Source organism: Haplochromis burtoni, unplaced genomic scaffold (assembly GCF_018398535.1).
Source record: "Haplochromis burtoni strain Fernald_Lab_line unplaced genomic scaffold, NCSU_Asbu1 Contig_317, whole genome shotgun sequence".
NCBI lineage: Eukaryota > Metazoa > Chordata > Actinopteri > Cichliformes > Cichlidae > Haplochromis > Haplochromis burtoni.
Genome location: NW_024582678.1, coordinates 662,127 through 687,357, shown reverse-complemented (window position 1 = coordinate 687,357; position 25,231 = coordinate 662,127). Strand labels below are relative to the sequence as shown.

The following is a 25,231-nucleotide window of genomic DNA, read 5'->3' as shown; positions in this document are numbered from 1 at the left end:
TTGGAAAAAAAATAAAATAAAATTCACAGAATAAATTCAGAGATATAGAAAATCATTCGCACCCACAACCATCAGGCTTTAATAGATGAGCTATGTCAGACATATGAATTTCACTATGGGATTAGGTCATTTCAATTTAAGCTTATTTAAATTTTCTTAATTATTTTTTTTAAATTGGTTTTAACTTCATTATTTTTTTTGGCATATTGTGTTCTTGTTTTTAAAATTATTTTATAGTTACATAGCATTATTTAAGCTATTCATTGTATGTTAATTGTTATGTATAGAAAAGTTCAGAAAACTTTGGGGTTGTAGTGGCTTTTGTCTCATGTGTTCATGGAGTGATGCAGTGTCACATCATATAGATATATATATATATATATAGTTATTAAAATTAAATAATTTCACAATATTCTAATTGGCTGATAAAGATTTGCACATGTGTAATAATGAAGACTTCCACGGAAAGCTCAGTTTTTGAGACAGCAACTGTCTGTTCTCTGGCTCATACCATGTGCCTGTCAGCCTTTTGAAATGGGATGGACTATGGTTGCTGTGTGCCTTCACAGCAAGGCACGCCACTTAGTGTGCCTGGGTATAAATTCAGGACTGAAGCCTTGGAAGTATTTGATCAATTTAACCACGTACTAACTGAACATCTGTACTAACACAAGAGTCTCACTGGAGTAGAAGCAAAGACCAGTCCAGGATTTGGAAAGAGAAGAAAACAAGAACAGGTAGGATAACATTTAGACTTAAGTTTGGTAAATGAGTGAAAAACATAGAGTGAGGAATCAAAATGTCAAAACACAATTAGTCATGTTTGACTTAACTGTTTCATGCAATTTTGGGTTGGTTGTCTTAAAAAGATGTAATTTATTTGAAGTGTAGCTGCACAGCAGCTGAAAACAATAACATTGTTTATAACTATGGCAATGAAAGTCTTTGTTTGGTAAATGCATGGTGGTACTCTACTGAAGACAAAGATCTGAATACTTTGTCATTTCACTGTTGTTCTTTGTGTTTAATTGTCACCCCCCCCCCCCCCCAAAAAAAAACCCCCAAAAAAACAAAAAACAAAACAGAAAACATCCCGTCAAACATGAAGCATTAGCATAAAATAGGATTCGGGTGGGGGGCAAACCTGCATGCCAAATTAAAGAATGAATGCTAGATTGAAAGCACCTTTGTTGGAAAAAGTATAGAAAACAGTGCTTGTGCGAATGGTTGAATGACACATGTTGCATAAAGAGCTTTGAGTGGGTGCTATATAAGGACCATTCCATTTATCATTAAAATGAGCATTTATAAACCCAGGTCACGCTCACCTTGTAAATATAGGTCAGTGATAATAACAATATTATAATATTGTTGATAATATGCAGCTGTTGAATTGGATCACCAGAGAAAATCTTTGTTTCAGAAATTGTTTCCCAAAACATGTACATTTTGGATGATAAGAAAAACTGACAATGTCCAGTGATTCACACATAGATTACTGAGTGATGAACAATAATGTAAAACAATCCTGTGAGGGATGAGTCCCTCAGGAAACTCTGAAATGCTCAAAAACAAGATGGGTACAAAGAAGGAAAGAAACAGGGCCATGATTAATTTCACAATCACTGAGTCATTTTCATAATTTCCAAACTCGATATATATATAAGTTGTTGCTATCTTATGGAAATACAAATAATAGCAAAATGCTTTCTCAAATGTGGCAGAGCAACTAAAGGTGTCTCAAAGATAGAAACACCTGTAACTGTAGTGTCTGATGTTGTCTGCTATTAGTGAAGATTGACAGAAAAAAATATTTTAAAAAAGCAGAAATGTTTTAAACTGTGTTTAGAGTTAACTGATTCACATTTAACTAAATAATGAAGGGCAGCCTTCTAAATTTTTAAAGAATATATAAAGTTGTATTAGTAAAAGCAAACATATTGTTGTTTTGAGACAAAATGGACGCAGGCCTGACCTGGTTTAAGTCTGTGATCCTTGTGATCTATGATGATCCAGCCCATCATGCAAGTGGATTCCAATCTGAACCTGATTTGGTGTCATTTTGCTATTTGGATAGAATAACCGAGAATCATTTATCGCTGATTTTCAGTAAAAATTATAGAGGTTCTGAACCTGAAGAGCTGGAATGTGATTTTTAGTCTTGAGTGCCATAAATGATAAGTAAGACTAGAAAATTGCTTAACAAATGCAAATACATTACACTAAATTTTAAGACACTGCATTTAGTTCTGTTTTCACTAATCATATTCACAAAATATATTTATATTCACATAATCTCTAAGATGCCACTTGTAACTGAGATTTTTCTATCAGTGTGACCGATTATGACACGACAAATGGTTTTGGGCTTCTTGAAATAAATAAGAATTAGGTTTTTATTAGGTTTTTTTTTTAATTTTACTTTTTTCATCCTGTTCTGTCGGGCAGCTTTTGCAGTCAGAATTATGATCTGAACACACTGTCGTGCCAAACACATTTTGCTTTTCCAAGATCAGCTCTATAAATTCTCTATAGGTTCCTCTTATTCGTGTTATTTCATTTATTACATTATACGTGGTATACAGTAAGACAGTGTCTAGGGCAGGACAGGCAGGTGAAGAAAAAACGATAGAGCACAAATAGAACTGCACAGAAACATGCATGTATCACCAACTGCTGCACCTGTAAGAAAAAACAAACATGCAACAAACATACAAAAATCACCTGGAACACAAAAATTAAAAAATGCATGTAAATCAACAATGTTTTTGTGGGATGCATGTGTGTGTGCATGTGTGTACCATGTTTACATACGTTTGTGAGGAAAGAAAATTGGCATGCCACTATACTTGTGGGGACCAACAGTTACTTATGGGGACAAAATGCTTGTCCCCACGAGTTTGAAGACATTCCTGAGGCTCTTTTAGGTTTTAGTATCAGGGTTACAATTAGGTAATGGTTAGGTTTAGGCTAAGGGTTAAGATTAGGAATTAATTTTTAATGGTTAGGGTGAGCAGCTAGGGAAAGCATTATGTCAATTAGATATCCTCAATAAAATGGTAAATGGACTGATTCTTATATAGCGCTTCTCTACTCTCCTGGTGTACTCAAAGTGCTCTATGCAACATGTCACATTCACACAAGCACTTTTCTTCTAAGTCTTTAGTGCTTCCTAATGAACATTCATGCGAGCAACTTGGGGTTAGTATGTTGCCCAAGGATACTGGGCATGCAGACTCGAGGAGCCAATGATTCACTAACCTTCCAGTCAGTAGGTGACCTGCTCTACCTCCTGAGCTACAGCAACCCCCAATAAGATGAGGGGGTCATTTCAGTAGACCGCTGAACTAGCACATCTGGATATAAAAAAAACCCCAAACCCCTGCCCCATATAGACTTTGTGCGGTCTCAAACCACCTAAAGCAAAGGAAAAATACCAGTAAAAAACACTTTGATTATAGCATTTTACAAAAAAAGAAAGATATAACTATTTCAACTGCAGGCCCCTATTCCAAGCAGCAGGTTTAGATAAGGACTATTGGTTTTTTAACCTTGAACTGAGGAAAACTGGATTTTTCTGTCCTAGAAAGAGAGTTAACTTAACCCTCTCGAGGCAGGCGTTGCCGATTTGCAACAGTTAAAAACTAACAACCTGATTACCCCACATACATATTTTATGAGTTTTTTTTCACTCAGAAGTACCACTGCAGGACTTGGTTGTGCATTAGCAAACAAAAAGTTTAATTTGACCCTGAGAGGGTTAAACAGTCACTGGGGTAACAGACTGTCTGAGCTTAACATAGTCCGCCTATTCTATTTGTGGACGTATCCCAAAAACATGCTTTTCCAAAGAAAAGCTCTCTGAACCTTACTTACACATTAAGTTGTGTTTTACATGGCTGACCAATGACGAAAAATGAGATTAAAACAAGTTTTGAGACTTTTAAAATGAAGAAACTGTATTTTAAAGTGATTTATTAAATATAGGCTATACACAGTCAGGTTGTGACCCGAATACATTTCATGTCGAAATGTGTTCACAGATTGATATTCTGTCATTAAACCATGTCAAGCAACATTATGAAAGGTGCAGTGAAAATTACAGTGTGAATCTTTGCCCTGTCCTCAGGCAGGCACATGCTAGGCTCCATTCTGGAAACCATGTCTATGCTGGAGACCACTTGTATAGCATGTCAGGTTCCAGCTGAATAATGAGATATAAAAGAAACAAACGTAAATCAATGTATGACAGGAGACATTAAATATTACATATTTTGTATCAAACTTTTATTCTGCCTATAACGATGACAAAGTGACCCTAGCAAATTAAATAACTCCCCCTTCTGGTTTTTTTTTTTTTAATTTAAATATCATGGTGAGGACTGACTCAGGTTTATATTCCGTGGTCCACTGGATAGAGGCTCTTTAATTACCTGCTGCTATGGTGAATCCTGGTATTGGAGGTACTTTGAGAGTGGCTTTGTTGATCTTCAACCAGGCACACGCAATCCTGAATCTCTATATAAAAGCACTAATCTCTGATCCTATGAGTATTACCCAGTAAGCAAACAGATGGAGCAGGGAAGGAGACTCACCCAGACTGCTACTCAGTTCCTCTGGATGTCGATCTTCCTCCCTCTGAAAGCGTGCTTGCCAGGGTGGCCCTCTGGTTAAGGTTTCACCTCAGTCAGATCCATTATCAGCAGCAATCTATTAAATCTGTGAACTAAGTGACTAAATCTAATTAACCTAAGCTGATTTAATTCTGATCCTTGAGGACAAAGAGATTGGAGCGAATGGGCACGCCTTGGCAACAACGCACCTATCTCTGTGGGAATATACAGGAAAGGAGCCCAGTTCTTAGAAGTTGTAATCCATTAGGAAACGATGGAAATCTAAATCCTCCTGAACTTATAATCCAACACAGAAAAAATGCGAAGAGAAAAAGTCAAAATTACAATTAGACCCAATTAGTGGGTCCACATTGTTTGAGCAGTGGTTGCTCATCTGGCATATCTGTGGACTCTCAGAGCCAAATCTTCAGATGATGCCTTCTGGCCATCACAAGAACTAGTGTTAGTTTTTATATGTGTTCTCCCCTTCGCTCTCCTCCCTCTTTTTCTCTCTGGACATCTAATCATCTGTGTTAAAATCTAGTCACCAGATGTCAAGCCAGACCCTATTTGTAGACCCTATTTGTGTGACCTTAATTTAACATGATTTAAAATGTAGTTTAAAGATTCTTTTCCATGTTTTACTTTAATATGATTTATTATTAAATCCATCACTCTGTTTTTCAATTACAATATACTAAATGTAATTTCTCTTATTCAGCCATACATGTTAAAGTCAGACATTCAGTGAATATTTGCTTAGACATCCTGACCAAGCACTAAAGGCCTGAGGCAAAATCTAGGCTGTGTGCTAAGTTTGCATTTCCTGTTGGTACAAACAGTCCCAGCACAGAAGCACACACATCAAATCACAGTTAAAGGCCAGGAGGTCAAAACTCAAGTATTAGAAAGATTTCATTATTCAAATTGCATTTCTCGTTAATCACATTAATCAGACTTATACTTTAATTATATTTCATTAAGAATTAAAGATGATTTATTATTAGCAAAAACACATATACATAAACTCCGCTCTGTATGACTTCAAACATAAAAGGCTGGATGTTAAGTCCGTTTGCCCCCTCTCAGATGTAATGATAGGATGGTAATTATTCCTAACCAGGGATAACAACAACAGTCATGTATATAATTTATTTGTGTAGGTTTCTGGACAACAATGAACATTCAGTCTGCCATTAACAAAGAGATCTTCATCCCTCGTGATGAGCGGATGCTGGTGGCGGTGGAGGTGAGGAGGAGGAAAAAAAAGAGGATGGCTTTCCTGCCTACTGGACCTAAGGGGGATTATGCCACATTCATCTGTATATCAGGTAAAAGTCTATATTAGGCACTCTATGTTTCTGATTTAAAAAAATAAAACTGTAGGTTGAAGTTCTAGTGAGGCCATTAGAGTCACACAAAAAAATCAGACAGGGCACATTCATATTTTTGTGACTCAAATCTGAGAAATTATCATCTCAAAATATTGTTTTTGTTGTTGTTGTTGTTTTTGTTTAAAACCTTTGTTTAAAACCTAATATCAGAGAATATGTCATACAACTTTAATACTGTGAGATTTCAATCATGATCTTATTCCATAGTTTTTGGAGACAGGGAAAAATAAAATTTCTTTTTAGGAAAAAAATGAAACATAAATAATTTTTGATATATGTGAATTAAAACAGGTATTAATGTATATTAAGAAAAGTCCAACACTGCTCATCACTTTTGCAAGCTTGTTTTTTTTATATATGTTAATGGAAATAGCAGAGACTAACGCATAGTCTCTGCATGCGTTAGCATCTTATATAAACAAAGTCATGTGTGTGACATGTACCTGCACGTAGTATTTGTCAACGCTGGCTGTGTGGCAGGTAAAGGCTGGACCCAAATGCAGGACTTAAACATAAGGGGTAAACTAAGGAAGGCAGCTTTTATTGCTATAGTAAAATCAAACACTACAAACAGGAAAACAGAACCTGAACTAGGAGTAGCGCGAAAACCACAGTGACACAAACAGCAACGAGGGATGACAACAGGCAGGGGAATACCGAGTATTAAATACATGGAGGATAATGAGGGAAGGGGAAGCACAGCTGGAACTAATCAGACTAACAGGACAGGGAAATAAAGCTGAACATAATGCACTATCAAAATAAAATAGCACACTATCAAAATAAAAAAGGAAGCATGAGACACACTCTATCATGGTACTGGGTCTGTGACAATTAACCTCTGTGTATTTAGTCCTCAGTTTTCCTCTGCCTGTAGAGAGTGAGCGAGTGAGAGAGTGCATGTGTGAGTGAGTGTGTGAGTGAGTGAGTGTGTCTGTCTGTTTCACAAAATATCTTTGAAAATGAGGGTGGTAAGCCACGATAACATCCCCCAGGAGCCAAAGACAGAACGAGATGGATCCGGGAGAACCACAGCCCCAAAGAGTACTGAAGACCTGAGGCCACACATTTCGCCGATATCTGCGTGCCCATCCAGCAGGAGAAGGAGTGAGACCCTAAATGGGGCACAAATGACCAAGGGGGGAGAGTCCCATGGGCATTGGACAGCCAACCCCAGTAGAGACCAACCACCCTGGTGTGAACCAAGATCAGGGTCACTGGGCTGACCCAAGAAACACCCGCTACTCGGAAGATCTTCTTCCTGTGGCATCTGAGAGTGGACTCATCTCTGTGCTTGTCCTGCTAGACCTCAGTGCAGCATTCAATATTGTCGACCGTTATATTCTATTAGAACAATTAGAGCATGCTGTAGGTATTACAGGTACTGCACTACAGTGGTTTGTATCATATCTAGCTAATAGACTCCAATTTGTTCATGTAAATGGAATCTTCACACACTAAGGTCAATTATGGTGTTCTACAGGGTTCAGTGCTAGGACCAATTCTGTTTACATTATACATGCTTCCCTTAGGCAATGTCATCAGAAGGCATAGCATATATTTTCACTGCTATGCAGACACCCAACTTTATCTATCCACGAAACCAGATAACGCACACCAATTAGTTAAACTGCACTAATGTCTTAAAGACATAAAGACCTGAATGGCCTCTAATTTTCTGCTTCTAAATTCAGATAAAACTGAAGTTATTATCAGGATTTCCTAAAAAACAAAACAAAAAACAAAACACTGAAAAGCCTTCAGTTAATCCAAAATGCTGCAGCAACCATAATGACAGGGACTACAAACAGAGAGCATATTTCTTCAATATTGGCTTCTGTACTATTCTCTCTATGTGTTGAACTCTCTGAATGTGAGCATAGATAAACAGCCAGCAAAACTCCTTTTCAAGAGCCAGGAAGACAAGCGTACTTGCTCCTTTAATGACTTTGTACATAGCAATCTGACATCATGAACTGGAGTGATGAAAAACACATACAAAACACAAAAACACAAAGGACTGTCATATAATCAGCATGTAAGTATAGTTAGGCACTAACATAGGAGACTACAAAATAAGTATCCTGTAGATATACAGTCTGACATTAATACAACGAAAAATGAGCAGGTAGTTGGTGAGTGTACGCTTTTATCATTAGCTCAGAGGCTACGACCTATAACTACTGCACTTCAAAGAAGGTACAAAACAATGTCACAAAACACCCTATTACTAATTACCTAATATACAAAGAACTGACAGAACTTACAACCATTGCTTTCTGAAGGACTCCTCTGAAGGATTGTTTTGGATTCAACACAAATGATTACAAAGGGGTAGCCTTTCCCACTGTTCTCTGCACTTCCTGCTTCCTGTCTATAGACATGTCAAAATAAAGGCTTCCCTGTCTATCCAGGTGTCAAAATAAAGGCTTCACAATTTTCTGATGTATAACAATCAAAATACAATATTCATGGCTACTTATTTGTCCCATTAGCATATTATCATATTTAAGACAGTATAGAATCCATTTATTGGCACCCTGTTAAATCTAGGTTTGAATTCAAATTCCTACTCCCCATCTTATCTTAATAACCTTATAGTACCATATCACTCCTTGGTCTCAGACTGCAGGCTTACTTGTTGTTTCAAAGTAGAATGGGAGGCATAGCCTTCAGTTTTCAGGCCCACTTCTATGGAACCAGCTTCCAGGTTGAATTCAGGAGACAGACACTATCTCTACTTTTAAGATGAGGCTTCAAACTTTCCTTTTTGCTAAAGCATATAGTTAGGGCTGGATCAGGTGACCCTTATGGAGCCCTGCAACGGACATGGGAGAAAAAAAAATTAAGAAGGACTTTTGCGAGATCTCGCAAAAGTCCTTCTTAATTTTTTTCGCAAAACAAACTCGGGATCTCGCAAAACAAACTCGGGATCTCGCAAAACAACCTCGGGATCTCGCAAAAGTTTTAGCCGCATTCTTCAGAGACCGCCAGCTCGAAGCCGACCGGGAGGTCGAGACATGATGTGCTGGGAGAGTGGTGTTCCTCCCGCCTGTAGTAGGTCTCGACCTCCCGTTAGCTTCGAACTACATCAATAAAAAAACAAAAAAAACCCCCAAAAAAACAACAAAATCGGCGATCGTGGCTCAAGAGTTGGGAGTTTGCCTTGTAATCGGAAGGTTGCCGGTTCGAGTCCCGGCTTGGACAGTCTCGGTCGTTGTGTCCTTGGGCAAGACACTTCACCCGTTGCCTACTGGTGGTGGTCAGAGGGCCCAGTGGCGCCAGTGTCCGGCAGCCTCGCCTCTGTCAGTGCGCCCCAGGGTGGCTGTGGCTACAATGTAGCTTGCCATCACCAGTGTGTGAATGTGTGTGTGAATGGGTGGATGACTGGATATGTAAAGCGCTTTGGGGACCTTAGGAACTAGTAAAGCGCTATATAAATACAGGCCATTTACCATTTGGTGGGTGTCAGATCTCCGAAAACGTCGGAGCACTTTTGCAAATATGGGATGTCTTGTAAACCGAGCAGATATTTGACGTTTACACAACTACATTCACGCCTCAAAATATCTTAAAAGTTTATTTTGTGAACCAGAAAGAGTAATATTACAACTAAGTAGCTGCCGCCATTGTTGGAATTCAACTTTAGTGAGATATCGCAAAAGTTTTGCGAGATCCCGAGTTTGTTTTGTGAGGTCTCGCAAAACTTTTGCAAGATCCTGAGTTAGCTTTGCGAGATCTCGTAATTTTTTTTCTCCCATGTCCCTTGCGGGGCTCCGTAGACCCTGAATCCCCCCCTTAGGTGTAGGCTGCTGGGGGATTCCCATTATGGAATCTCCCAGCAGATTCCATATTTCTTCTTCAGTCACCTTTCTCACTCTCTGTGTTAATAGACCTCTCTGCATTGAATCATACTTGTTATTAATCTCTGACTCTCTTCCACAGCATGTCTTTTATCCTGTCTTCCTTCTCTCACCCCAACCGGTCGCAGCAGATGGCCGCCCCTCCCTGAGCCTGGTTCTGCTGGAGGTTTCTTCCTGTTAAAAGGGAGCTTTTCCTTCCCACTGTTGCCAAAGTGCTTGCTCATAGGGGGTCATATGATTGTTGGGTTTTTCCTCTGTATGTATTATTGTAGGGTCTTTACTTACAATATAATGCTCCTTGAGGTGACTTGTTGTGATTTGGAGCTGTATAGATAAAACTGAATTGAACATCCAGCCACACACTCTGGAACGAACAACCATCCCAGCAGGGTGCAGTGAACCCCTCCCATCATGACCATGTCCATTCACACACACACACACACACACACACACACACACACACACACACACACACACACACACACACACACACACACACCCCGCTCGAACACGACACCAATAACAACAAGACAAGATAGAGCTCTTTGTCTTTGTGGCTCGCGAGGGAAGTCAATCCAGGCCTTCATCTTTCCTTAGCCAACTTCAACTTATTCCTTCGCTACAACCCTTTTTATTGTCAGCAAGCAATCATTCATGAATATACAATTACAAATACACGTGACATTCATAAGCAGGCATATCTGAACAACATCAGTGTCTGTATTCTGTGTGTGTGGGTGTGTGTAGGTGCATGTGTGTGTGTTCTTCCAGCCATACTATACATAGACATATGACCAATGAACTTAAACTGTGTGTATGAGGTATGCAGAAAAACAGAAGCAAGCGTCTTGCTAAACTATAAAAACACGAACTTGCAATAGGTCATATCTCAAATGCACATTTAAAGGTGGGAAGTCTTGCACCTCAAGAAACAGAACAGTCTGGTTTCAAAAGCTATAATGGAATTATAACGTTGAGGCTGCTTCTTCTCATCTCATGGTACACAAATGCACACAGAATCTTATCAGACCTAATAAGGATATGATTCTTATCAACATACAAATGATTATATGTTTCTAAGCACAAATGACAATATAAGAAATATCAATTCCAACACTTGCTCTTGCTAGAAAGTCTGCAAAAGACATTGAAGGAGAACTTACGTTGACATTGACAGTGGTCAGCCAGAGGTTATGCTGTACCAAAAAGCATTCTTGAAAGGTGCAGTGACTCAAACTACTTTAACATTTTATGAAGGTGACATTGATTTGAACAAATCAAAAAAACTAACAAACAAACTAAAAAGGTGAAACAGTAAATGAATGTTAAGTGATTTTTGAGGCCTATGACCTCCAGGAGCATAAATGGAAGATGCATTGCTGGGTTTGCTTCTATTCATTTGTTGTTCATTACTGAAACTGAACACTTGCAAATAATCTGCTGGTGATGATGCGCTTATAAATTCAGATAAAACTGAAGTTATTGTACTCAGTCCTCAGTCAAATATTCAAAATATGATATCTAGCCAGATGCTTGGATGGCATTACCTTGGCCTCCAGTAACACTGTACACAAGCTCTTTTTGCAAATTGCAAAGCTTCTAATGAATGTGTTATTTTTGTAGCCTTCAAGGGCAGGGAATTTCTTACCATCTAAATGAAAAGAAATCTACTCTAAATGCTGAGTTCTTTGGTTATCAAGTATCTTTTTTATGTTAAAAAATTTAGTTTAATATGATCAGAACAAAATCTCTGGTGTTAGTAAAATTATTATTACAAGCTTTAAATTCTGATATTGTGGTTTGCATTTATTTCCTAGTCACCAACACCAGACCTCCTCAGCTTCTCATCACCAAGGTGAAGCGGTTTGGAGGCTCCTCCTCCTTCATCAGGAGGTCCCAGTGGACAGTTGAACAACTCAAACAGGTCAACGGGATTAACCCCAACAAGGTCAGCAGCAGTACCTGTTGTATCCTTACATTACATTTCATATGCATTCAGTTGTTTGCCAGCTTTGTTTGTTTTCCTGTGTCCTCCTCTTCAGGACAGCCCAGAGTTTGATTTGGTTTTTGACAATGCTGTGGACCAGTGGGTGGCTAGCTCCTCAGCAGACAAGTGTATTTTTGTCCAGATCCTGTACCACGCCTGTCAAACCCACTGGGAGGGGAAAGCAGGTGGTCTGGGAAAGTCAAGGAAGTTGGGAAAGGCAAGCCAGCAGGGACGAGTTGATAAATGTGATCAAGAACTGGCAGGAGCGGGTCACCCAGATACCTATGAATCCAAAAACCTACAGGCACGACGGAAGAGCTTTGTTCTTCCCAAACACACAGAATTCATTAACTGCCAGTCCAAACTAACACAAGGTAGTGTCTCATGGTTACTGAGGTTATGATGAAAGTTATTTCTTAACAGATTTTTTGTTAAAATTTTGTTTTGTTGTAATGTGTTATGTTTGTTCAATTAGATGCCTGCACCATGAATCTGGTCATCTATCGCTGCAAAGCCTTCTTGAATCGTGTAAAAAACTTGATGGTTTCAAACCAAAGTCCCTCACCAGGACAAGGTAAGATAGTGACTAAAGGAACATATAGAGGTTTAATGTTTTAACGGGTTTAATGAAAAGAGGGTTTTGTCTGTATTATGGGAAACATGACATCCAAAGATTTCTTAATCTATACTGGTCTCCCTTTAGTACCCAGACTGAAGGTAGTTATATATCAAATTACAGTTAATCTTTAAATCTGTCAATACTGCTAACCTGTAATACTTACAGCATGCTCTAATCTCTGTAATAAAACACTATGGTCAACAGTATCAAATGTTGCAGTGAGGTCTAGCAGAAAAAGTACAGAGATGAGTCCACTGTCATAAGAAGTTTATGTGTTCACTAAAGCTGTTTCTGTTCTGTGATGAGCTCTGAAACTTGACCGAAACAGACTCAAATAAACCACTGCCCACACTGCAGATGATCAGTAAGATGTTTTACAGCTAGTCTTTTAAGAAAACCTTAACCCTTTGAGATAAAAGGAAGGTTGGAGATTAGCCTATAATTTTGCTAAAAAGTAAAATGTTGCTCTTCTAAATTAGTGAGACGCCATTTCCTCCCCAGCTTATGAGTTATCTGCTTTAAGGTACATGTTTGAGAGTTATATCAGGGAGTCAAGTACTTCTGATTTGATACTTTCTTTTTTTAGAGCAACCCCAGTATCCAGAGTTGTACTCAGCCAAGATGTAAAATTATTAACAAGATAATCGAGCTCTGGGTAGCTGCTCTGCGCTGTGTTGACACAGTTGCCAAATTTTATTAGATTTTCAAATGAATTAAAACTTGGTCTGGCTGTTTCACTATAAACTGGCCTTGACCAGGTGCTCGCCCCAAGATTTCAGATAGAGGAGTGAAAAAAATTATCAGAAGAGTTGTCCAAGAGCCATAGACCACTTACAGAGCACTACAGAAAGAACAGGAACAGGCAGGTACAATTCCCGTTGCCTGTGTGCATGCTCACCAAGCAAGACATCATTGCGGAAGCATGTTGAAGTGGGTTTAAAGTTTGATAAATAACATTTAGACAAGCCTGTGAATTACTGACAGAATGTAGTTGAGTCAGATGAGACTAAAACTGAAGTCTTTGGATGCCATAATACACACCATGTTTAACGGTCAAAAGGCACTGCATATGTACCCAAAAAACACAACCCTTTGCAGCAATATACATCAACACCTTCATATAATTGAAGGAAGGATGAATGAAAAAATGTACTGAGACATTCTTGATCAAATCTGATGCCATCTACCCAGATGATGAAGATGAAATGAGGGTAGACACTTCAGCAAGACAATGATCCCAAACACACAGCCATGGATACTCTCAACTGGATTCAGAGAAAGGAAATAAAGCTGTGAGTGGCCCAGCCAATCACCTGACTTAAATCCAAGTGAAAATCTATGGAAAGAACTAAAGCTCAGAGTTCATTAAAGAGCCCACTGAACCTTCCAGATTTGAAGACTGTGTGGAAGAATGGGCCAAAATCACACCTGAGCAATGCATCTGACTAGTTACTCCACACGGGAGGCATCTTGAAGCTATCATCATCAACAAAGGATCTTGTACAAAGGATTAAATAAATTTCAGTAAGGGTGTTCAATAATTTTTCCCTGTGTCATTTCTCATTATTAGACATAATTTATGGACATCTATAGTTTGATTTCTTCGCATGTGTGGATTAGATGAGTTGTTACTGGCATCTGGTGGGAATTTCATGCTAACAGTACCTTTAAATATATTTATTTAGATAGACCCTAAAATAATACATGCAAGCTGCAGGTGTTCAATGCCTGTTTTACCTGCTATAAATTTAGCATAAAAGTGTTAACAATATCAACATCCTGTGAGAAGCAGCTCTGTAATTATGATGAAGGAACTGTCCTCCCATCCCATTGTTCCTTCAGTGGTGCTAGTTTCAGTCATTATACAAATGTACTGTTTATAAGATTGGGGAAACCTGCAGTCAGCTGAGACTGAAGAAGTCACTTGGATGAGTGACAAAATGTTTCTCCCACTGAAAACACTATGTTCAAATGAACAGAATCAACTTTTGGAGAGCTCTGTAATAAGTAATGTGCTCCATATCCTTTTTTATTTAACACAATTTCTTCTCGCTTTGACAAGGCTGCTGCCATTTTGAAGAGTCAATGAGACCACTCAAATGCTGTGTAAATGCTAATCCATTTTTTGCTGATAGTGAAAAAATGAAACTCAAATTGGAGGCATTAAATGGATAGTAAATGATAGCTCAAGTTAGGTAAATTAAATGTGAATCTAACACTAGTGGTATTCTAACTGAAGTGGTATGGTGGTGGAATAGGTTGCAGGTCCAAACCCTGAATGGGGTTTCTCTGTGGAGTTTCTATAATCTATATGTGTAGGTTTTCTTCAGGGTATTTTGGCTTCCTCCCACAGTCCAAAGACATGCTTGTTAACTGATTCTAAATTGCCTGTGACATAGATAAGGTGTATGGAATAAAACACTGTATGAATGTACGGTTAAATGTGCCTTGTATACTGAAGTCTTGTGAATGGTCAGTAACTAGAAAAACACTTGTATCCTATTGTACACCCCCAGCATGCACTAAACAAATCATGAGTTTGTCTGATGCTGATATAAGATCTTTTTTACATTTTATTCACAGGAACTCCTAATATTTCAATCCACGAAATCCCTCCAAATGATTCTAATACATCTAATGAAATGGCGATCCTTTTCTGAAATTGGTACTAGGTCTATTGTACAGCTCAAAAAACACCCTTTGATTCATAGATTTCTTCCTGTCTTAATGTTATGGCACTGGGACTCCTCAGCTCATTGTATCCTCAGCATGTCTCAGAGTCATTTTCCCTTCTGTCTTTTTGTCTATTGTTCTTGCTGAGCGCCACCTTTCTGTTGCCAGTGAAAGGCCTCTTTGTAATGAGATCCTGACATGAAAGGAGACTTTGTTTGTTTCAGGGAGGTTCATACAATAGCTGGCATTAGTTCTGTGACTAAGAGTGAGCACAGCATTCCACTGAAACCAGTAATAGGGCCAGTGTAATGGATGGGACACATGCCAAGCTGCACCACAATTAAAAGTAAACAGTTCCACAGCAATAGCTTAACAATGTGTTGCTATTGATAATGCTAGCAGAGGATGATGGTAATAGTATGAATTTGTTTGTATCAGTAGACTTGCATTTAAAAATGTTATCAGCATATTGGTGTATAAGTTGAAGCTAGCTTGGAAAGAAAAAAAGCATCTGGACTTCTTTAAGTTGCTTGAAGATGTTTCACCTCTCATCCAAGAAGCTTCTTCAGTTCTAAGGTCAAACGGTGAAGAGTCCCATATTTAATCCCTGTTTGAGTGTCCCGGGGGGGGGGTCATGGACCCCCTAAGGATCCTCTACCTAATCACATGAGCCAAGGTGTGAAGAGGGGTGTGGGTCACAATCAGCCATGGTTTCGGGTGAGCTCATGGTGAAATCTAGCCCCACCCTATCATGTGATTTCCCAGAATGTGAGTGGGCGTTAAGGCGTCTGTTAAGAGATCTCAAAGCTGGATTATAGATGGCAGACAGTTGGTGTCGTAAACCACCACCTCTGATCAAAGATGGCCGTTCACAGTGGACCTAGATGCTTCTTTCACTCCTCTTTCAAACCATCTGTCCTCTCTGTCCAAAATGTGAACATTGGCATCCTCGAAAGAGTGACCTTTATCCTTTAGATGCAGATGGATAGCTGAGTATTGTCCCATGGAGGTGGCTCTTCTATGTTGTGCAATGTGTTTATGAAGTGGCTGTTTGGTCTCTCCAATGCAGAGGTCTGCGCATTCCTTGCTACACTACAGAATACACTACATTGTTAGATTTGTGTGTTTTGTCTTTGGGATGAACCAGTTTCTGTCTGAAGTAAACTGAGATGTCGTGCCTGGAGAAGACTCTCCTGAGTTTTTCGGATACACCGGCTACATAGTGTCAGGGTTCCTGGGTCGTTGACCCAGCAACTTCAGTTTGTTCATGTTCAGTTTATTTTCTACATGCTCGTGTTTCACTGTGCCAACTTTCTGTCTCTGTGTATTATGTTCTTCCAACATACAGTGGGGCAAAAAAGTATTTAGTCAGCCACCGATTGTGCAAGTTCCCCCACTTAAAATGATGACAGAGGTCAGTAATTTGCACCAGAGGTACACTTCAACTGTGAGAGACAGAATGTGAAAAAAAAAAATCCATGAATCCACATGGTAGGATTTGTAAAGAATTTATTCGTAAATTAGGGTGGAAAATAAGTATTTGGTCACCTCAAACAAGGAAAATCTCTGGCTCTCACAGACCTGTAACGTCTTCTGTAAGAAGCTTTTCTGTCCCCCACTCGTTACCTGTATGAATGGCACCTGTTTGAACTCATCATCTGTATAAAAGACACCTGTCCACAGCCTCAAACAGTCAGACTCCAAACTCCGCCATGGCCAAGACCAAAGAGCTTTCGAAGGACACCAGGAAAAGTATTGTAGACCTGCACCAGACTGGGAAGAGTGAATCTACAATAGGCAAGCAGCTTGGTGTGAAAAAATCAACTGTGGGAGCAATCATCAGAAAATGGAAGACATACAAGACCACTGATAATCTCCCTCGATCTGGGGCTCCACGCAAGATCTCATCCCGTGGGGTCAAAATGATCATGAGAACGGTGAGCAAAGATCCCAGAACCACACGGGGGGACCTGGTGAATGACCTGCAGAGAGCTGGGACCAAAGTAACAAAGGTCACCATCAGTAACACACTACAACGGCAGGGAATCAAATCCCGCAGTGCCAGACGTGTTCCGCTGCTGAAGCCAGTGCATGTCCAGGCCCGTCTGAAGTTTGCCAGAGAGCACATGGATGATACAGCAGAGGATTGGGAGAATGTCATGTGGTCAGATGAAACCAAAGTAGAACTTTTTGGTATAAACTCAACTCGTCGTGTTTGGAGGAAGAAGAATACTGAGTTGCATCCCAAGAACACCATACCTACTGTGAAGCATGGGGGTGGAAACATCATGCTATGGGGCTGTTTTTCTGCCAAGGGGACAGGACGACTGATCCGTGTTAAGGACAGAATGAATGGGGCCATGTATCGTGAGATTTTGAGCCAAAACCTCCTTCCATCAGTGAGAACTTTGAAGATGAAACGAGGCTGGGTCTTCCAACATGACAATGATCCAAAACACACCGCCCGGGCAACAAAGGAGTGGCTCCGTAAGAAGCATTTGAAAGTCCTGGAGTGGCCTAGCCAGTCTCCAGACCTCAACCCCATAGAAAATCTGTGGCGGGAGTTGAAAGTCCGTGTTGCTCGGCGACAGCCCCAAAACATCACTGCTCTCGAGAAGATCTGCATGGAGGAATGGGCCAAAATACCAGCTACTGTGTGTGCAAACCTGGTAAAGACCTATAGTAAACGTTTGACCTCTGTTATTGCCAACAAAGGTTATGTTACAAAGTATTGAGTTGTATTTTTGTTATTGACCAAATACTTATTTTCCACCCTGATTTACGAATAAATTCTTTACAAATCCTACCATGTGGATTCATGGATTTTTTTTTTTCACATTCTGTCTCTCACAGTTGAAGTGTACCTCTGGTGCAAATTACTGACCTCTGTCATCATTTTAAGTGGGGGAACTTGCACAGTCGGTGGCTGACTAAATACTTTTTTGCCCCACTGTATGTGTTATTAGCCACATTATGTTCAGCTGTGTACTCACCGGTCTCTCATTATCATCCTCATCAGTCTGTGTATTTATGTCATCGGTTTCCACCAGTTCATTGTCTAGTCATTAACGTTGTCTACCCCGCATGTATGTTCCAGTTCGGTTCAGTTCAGTCAGTCTTTCAGTCAGTCAATCAGCCAGTCATCCGTCTCATGTTCTGTTCATCCATTCTGTATAATAAACACCATCTTCATTCCACACTAGCCCATGAGTCCTGCATTTGGGTCCGCTCTTCCTCACCTCCACACAGCGAAGCCCTGACACATAGGGGATGACAATGTTGTTGCGTTTGTCTTTCTTATCCTCCCCAGCTGGTGTCTGATCTTCTTTTCTGTGCATCTTTGGTGACTTGATGAAAGCCCAATTAGGATAACCACATGTTTTTGAGAGCTTCCTTTACATGTGTGTGTTCCCTCTATTTCCCTCCAGGCTTAGAGGGAACATTTTCTCCCCAGTGTTGTAAGGTCCTGATTACTCCAAGTTTGTGTTCCAGAGGGTGGTGGGAGTCAAAGAGGAGGTACTGGTCTGTGTGTGTGGGCTTCCAGTAAACTTCAGTGTTGATGTTCCCAGTCTCTTCAATGCGTACGGTGCAGTCCAGGAAGACAGACAATTATCGTTTGTTTCTTCCGTGGTGAACTAACCACAGAGTTAATGTGGGGATAAAGTATCTCCTTGGCAAATCCTGCACTTGATGGTGACATATGAAATTGGTTTGAACTTGGCCTCTTTTGTTATTCATCACATTCCTCAGCAAATTTCAGATAAACGCTCTTAGGGTCTATGTGTGAGGCATTGAGTCATAGAGGCTTTCTTTTATTCAGTCCAGGCAATACACAGGTTGGTCAGTCTGGTCTTACTGGTGTTTCTACATATTTTTCCTGGGCCCTGCTGGTGTATTGAGCTATGTGCCAGTTCATTATGGTCACTATGATGCCTGACAAGACATTCCATGTTGTGCTGAGGCAGGTTATTGGCTGGTATTTGGATAAGACTGGTCCTTAGTGGAGATCCTTGAGGATAAGGGCTGTTCTTTCTTTGGTTAGCCATTCTGGGTGCATCTTATCCAGTAGGCATGAATTATGCTAGGGCCTGATGTTGTCCACTGAGCACTGGAACCCATTCTCATACCTTTCTACAGCTAGGATAGTTAACTAGTTTCTGTTCGTGCTGCCTTGATCTTGGTCTCTAGTCTCCTTCTTCTTGTGGCTGTTTAACTTGTAGCCAAGCATCTCAAGGATCACTGTTGCTGTGGTGTACATCAGCTGCTTGTTCTTACTGATGGTCCCAGTTGGTTGATTCTCCATACTATCTTCTAGTAGACCTTTAGAGGGTACTTCACATAGTCTTGGTAATCAGCCTTGGATGGTCCAGTTCCCAGTTTAGCTATGACCCTCTCTTTCAGGTTAGCTGCTTTCAGTTTCAATACCTTCAAGTGTAAAGTTTGGTGAAGGGTGGTTTATGGTGTGAGGTTTTTTTGTTTTTTTTTTGGGAGTTGGACTCAAGCCTTCACAGAGGCGTTGAAGCTGTTATAGCTACAAATTTGGGCAAGCATAATATTATACATCTTTTCACCTTCGTATGTTACCATATCCCCTTTGTTTTTAAGAATGCTTATTAATGGTCATTATTTGACTTTGGTGTTGCTGTGTACTGTGCGTACAGTGATGTCAAAAAGTGTATTTTACATTGTGATAGAGTTGAGACTGCAGAAACCAATACATCCAAAAATATGTCGTTATTATTTCAATTTGCAAGTGCGAATGTTGCATGTTGAGGAGAAAATTATTATGAGGTAACAAAAGTTTAATTTGAGCGAACAAAATTCATTGCTGCTTGCAAGAAATGTATTTCAGTTTTTGCTATTATCTATATACACACACAATAACAGCCCCTCTCGCTTAGTTGTTGGCATTTGCTCCTGCTCAGATCTCTGCTCTGTGTGCTGACAGACATCTGCTGACCTGCTCTCAGTCTGTCGTTTGCACTCACAACATCTCTGCTCAGTGCACGTACAACTCTCTGTACACCATTATAAGTGTGCCACAAAACCATCCAATCAAAGAATTGGATGCAAAAATTCTGATTGACTGTTATGGTCTCCAATCAGCTTGCTAGATAGTGCATTCTGGAGACATGGTCCAGAATGTAGCTAAACCCGTTTTCGCTGAGCATGTTTAATTATTTTATTTTAATATATATATATTTTTAAGAGCATTGTTGGTTTTAATCTAGTTTAAACCAAACCACCCCACTGACTGGCCATATCGGATGTTACAGGGGATATTGTTGCAAGTGCTAAATGAAACCATGAAAGATCAGCTCGTCTTTCACGATTAGCCTGCCTCTTTCGCAGTTTCTGGAGTTAGTTTCCCTTTCCCTATGGATTGACAACCGCCTGAAAGAAAAAGAAGCTGAGAAGAACTACAGACCCCACAGGCATTTGGCTCACGCACTTCCAGTTCCTGTCACTCCTGCTCCCCTTCCAGTACTGTAACTTGCCTCCATCGCGGTTCTGTCACTTAACCTGTCTCACCTCCGTTTGTCCACCCGAATATGCAGAACCTCATGCCCATAACAACACCACTCCAGATCTCTCTACCATCTCATCTGAGTAGCATGACATATAGGAGGTTTTCAGTAAACAAAATGCCATCTCACTTCCACCTCACAGACCAAATGATTGCGCGATTGAACTCCTCCCCAGATCTCTCTTCCCACTAGCTGTCTTTACATCTTGTCCTGGCCTGAACGAGCAACCATAGAAAATATTTTCAGGAATCTCTCGCAGCAGGCATAATCTCCCCGTCCTTGAAGAACCATTCATCTGTGCATAGATTATAGGGGTCTGAATGACATTACAGTCAAAAACAAATACCCACTGTCTTTAATGAACTCTGCTTTCAAACATCTTCATGGTGCCACGATATTTACCAAAATCAACCTCTGCAACACATATAATTTGATTCGCATAAGACAGAGAGATGATGGAAGACTGCATTCAATACACCACTTGGACATTTCAGATATTTGGTAATGCTTTTGGGCTAACCAATGCCCCAAGTCTTCCAAGCTGTTGTGAATGATATTCTTAGAGACTTTTTGAACAGATTCATTTTTGTATATCTGGATGATGTTCTGATCTACTGAAAACTCGAGGAACACCAAGCTCATGTCCATGCACCTCCTTGAAAGCGAATCCTAATTCAAAGCTTGAAATTGTGAATTTCACTTACCGTCTGTGTCTTTTCTGGGCTACATCCTGGTAGGAGGGCAGGTGAAGGCAGGTCCGGCCAAAGCCCAAGCGGTCAAGGAATGGCCAACTCCCACATCACAGAAGCATATTCAACGGTTCTTGGGGTTTGCCAATTTCTACAGATGGTTTATACGCAACTACAGCCCGGTAGCCTCACCCTTAACATGCCTCACGCCCACCAATGTTCCATTCACCTGGTCACCTGAAGCTAACACTGCTTTCATCACTAAAACATCTGTTCACCAGACAAACCATTCATGGTGGAGGTAGACGCCTCCGACACTGGGGTCAGGGCAGTCCTGTCCCAGCATTCTGGTCACCAAGCTAAACTCCAGCCGTGTGCCTTTTTTTCTCGTCGCCTCACCCCTGTAGAGAGAAATTATGATGTGGGCGACTATTAACAGGTAAACCTCCCTGGAGGAGTGGCGAAACCTGCTGGAGAGAATGGAGCAACTATTCACCATATGGGCTGCTCACAAGAACTTAACTTACCTTAGAATACCTAAGAGACTAAAGGCACACCAGGCACATTTTTTCCATTTCTTTCTGCCCAGGTTCTCGTAATGACAAACAGGACACACTTTCTCACCAGTTCGTCTCCGAACTGATCATTCGTATCTCCCAACCATCCTCCCCTCTACATGCAAGATTGGGTACATAGCCGGACATTGCTGGAGACTGAAACTGACCTGGGAACTGGTCCAGTGAATCAAGGCTTTGTGCCAGCAGCATCCCGTCCTGGACTGGGTTCATACTGGCCAAATACTGGCCATTCAAGGAACAGTCAGACCATTTCTTTATTCATGAGGTATTTCTGGTGGGATACTCTGGATAAAGATGTCAGGGAGTATGTGAGGGCCTGCACTCCCTGCGCCTGGAACAATACCCACACCCAGCGTCCCGCGGGTTTGCTACAGCCTTTAGTTACGCCATACCGACCTGGGTCACATACAGCATTGGACTTTGTTATGCCAGTCCAATGCTGTTATACAGTTAGGTTATGGTTACAGTAATTATTTGGGCAGTGATTCTTTCTTTTGTCATTTTGCCTCTGTCCACTTCTGTTCATTACATTTTAAACAAACAAACAACCAAAAAAACAAATCAAGAAAAGAAAGAAAAAATCCAAATGAGATTGAGTGCAGTTTTGAAAAAGTATGGCTTCTACTTTTTAGAAATTACAACAATTTTTAAAAATAGTCTCTGATTTTCAGAAGCTCAAGAAATATGGACCTAAGTTTAAGATACTTGACATATTGTAAAGGTATTTGGTCCACTATTTTCTTACTAAACGGACAAGTATAAAATTCTCTCAATATCCTTTTGTGTGTGTATGTGTGTGTATATAAACAGGTCAAATGCGGAACCGTGCCAAAGGCAGAAGTGTAGGTAATTTAGTCCAGAGGGTGAATGTTACTCTGGGCGAGCGTGGAGACAGACTAACTCGTGCTGAGGACAAAACTGTGGAACTGACACACAAAGTCCAGCAGTTTGCAGACACTGCTCATAAGGTAACATATACAGCCTTCTTTGCTAGATTAATCATTCAAAATTGTATATAGTATAGATAGTAGAATAGATAACCCATATTTGCACAATCGTTTGTCAAAATTTAACTGCCATACATTTTTTATTTCTGTTGTTCTATTTCCTATACAGCTAGCCCTGAAGTATTCAAAGTAGAGTGTACTGGAGAGAGAATACCGCTAACTCTGGAAGATGCTAATAAGAAGAATATAAGAAGATTTACTCTTGGGCTCCAGGATGTTACTAATTTGTTTCTATTATAACTAAATGTATCAAAGACAACTAAATAATATGTCCCTGTGTTCTGGGGCGCCTCTGCCCATAGGTAAATATCCCGTGAACTGTGTTTTGTCTGTTGTCAGATACTTTTATGAAAAGGAAAAAGTGGATTTATTTAACATTTGTGTTGTTCTAAAATAGCTTTTGTATTTTAGCTTTTGTACAATAGCCTTGAAATTTATTTGAAAGCCACTCCAGAGAAAAATTAGTACTGCTCTCAGTGAATGGCATTAATTACTCCATTTGATTTAGTTTGATTTTATGTTGATTTAATGTGCTTTAATTTGTATATTTCATAGTCTTCTTCAGTCTGGCATTATCAGTTGTTGTCTTTTTGTGCATGTGTATGTACACTCACTGTCCAGTGTCTTATGTGTTGTCTACTATGTTCACATTATGTTTCCTGAACATCAAAGTGTCACGCTGTATTTACGCTGCTGTGCTGTGTATGTCATTTAGTCCATGTTAGTATTGTCTTAGAAAGTGGAGTGAAGGTACGATGGTTTAGTTTAAGTGGTTAGGGTACAGGGTACCTTAAGGATGTTTAAATGCTGCCTTTAGAAGACTCACAGCAGTGAATAGAGGATTAATTAAATCAGACTGACTCATTCTAACCCAACTTCTATTAAATGTTTTCTTTATTGCTTCTAGTGCCATTTTATATATGTGGTATGTCTGAAATTTTTCTTCAAACCTATCAACTCTTCTCTGTGATCTAATTAAATAAAAACATGTTGAGCTTATACGGGGTATCAGCTGTTCCTCTAATAGTAAAAAAATATAAAAAATAGTCCACATATTAGTCTCACAGTACAAAAGATGTGAAGGAGACACTATTTTCTTTAAAGGTAAACAAAGAACCTCCTGATTTTCATTGGCTGTCTTTTTTTCTTCTTAGGAGTCAGAGGTAGGTCATGACCTATTCATAATCTACAGATAACCTATAGGTCATGATTAGGTGAATGAGGTCCTCTGTGTAGGTTCTTAGTCATCCAAGTCTCATAATCTTAGGTGAGGTGAATGACGTTTGTAGTAAAAACACTTTGAGTGTTCAGTTAGAGTAAAAGAGCTCTGTAAGTGTCTGTCCATTAAAATTTGTCCAGTATAATGGACATCAGCCCTATAAGCTAAAAAGGAAGCATAAAAATAAATAAACAAACAAACACCCACACCAGGACAGAGAGAAAAAAAGGCACCCCCATTCCCGTTACGGCCACCCAAATCACAAAGGTCCAAACACCAGCTCTTATGGTGGTGAAAGAAGGCAACACGAATCCAGAAATGTCACGCAGAGTAAAGATAAGGACAGATCCACAATGCACACCAGTGCATAGAGCCAGAAAACGTGAAAAAAGGCTTTCACCACAGCCCAAAAGCCTCCACCAACATCTGAAAGAGGCCAGAAAGCTCATGCCAGACCCACCCTAGTAGCACGAACAGCCAGGATGAGAAGCTTAAAGCACCAGAGGAGCCTATGAACAGCTAACAGACCCAGAGCCCAGGAAGGACACCAGCTGGCACAACCCCAGCAGCGCAGTTACCTCACCTTTTAAACAGCTTGGACCTTAGAGAGGTCCAGCAACTTACAATATATAGTATACACTATAATATAACAGAGTGGTTTTCTTTTCACTGACCAAATAACCACATTTGCTCAGGGCCTTCTTGATATGACGCTTTTCTGCTTCCCTGGACACTCTATCTGTGGGGATGGTGTTGGTCACGGTGGAACACCACCAAGTCGTTGGTTCAGGTATGTGGATGGCATCTGGGTGAAGATTAAGTCTCATGATGTACCCCAATTTACTGATCACACATAATGACGGATCCTGATGGATCAACAAGAGTCTCCATTCTTTTTCTGAGAAAACAAATTTTTTTTGTTTACAGTGACAACCCCCCCCCCCCCCCCCCCCCCCCCCCTCCCCCCCCCCCTCCTCACAATCCTTCCACTGGGTTTGTAAACTGCCTTTGGGATGTGACAAGCACTGGACCCATCACTGGCTGCAGCTTCATGTGCATGG

General features: G+C 40.2%; 1 protein-coding gene across 2 annotated transcripts; it reads left to right on the top strand.

Annotated features, from left to right (window-relative positions):
• The first annotated feature begins 512 nt into the window (after positions 1-512).
• On the top strand, positions 513-23,950 carry stxbp6l (syntaxin binding protein 6 (amisyn), like). Of its 2 annotated transcripts, none has more exons than XM_042228307.1 (7): positions 513-737; positions 5,777-5,944; positions 11,688-11,818; positions 12,000-12,231; positions 12,333-12,431; positions 22,755-22,912; positions 23,061-23,950. In XM_042228307.1, exons 2-7 carry the CDS (start codon positions 5,791-5,793, stop codon positions 23,082-23,084), a joined length of 798 nt encoding a protein of 265 aa, XP_042084241.1. In that variant the 5' UTR covers positions 513-737; positions 5,777-5,790; the 3' UTR covers positions 23,085-23,950. The 2 variants fall into 2 exon arrangements, with proteins under 2 accessions (XP_042084241.1, XP_005942146.1); XM_005942084.3 differs by having other exon boundaries at positions 517-737; positions 11,913-12,231.
• The last annotated feature ends 1,281 nt before the right edge of the window (positions 23,951-25,231 follow it).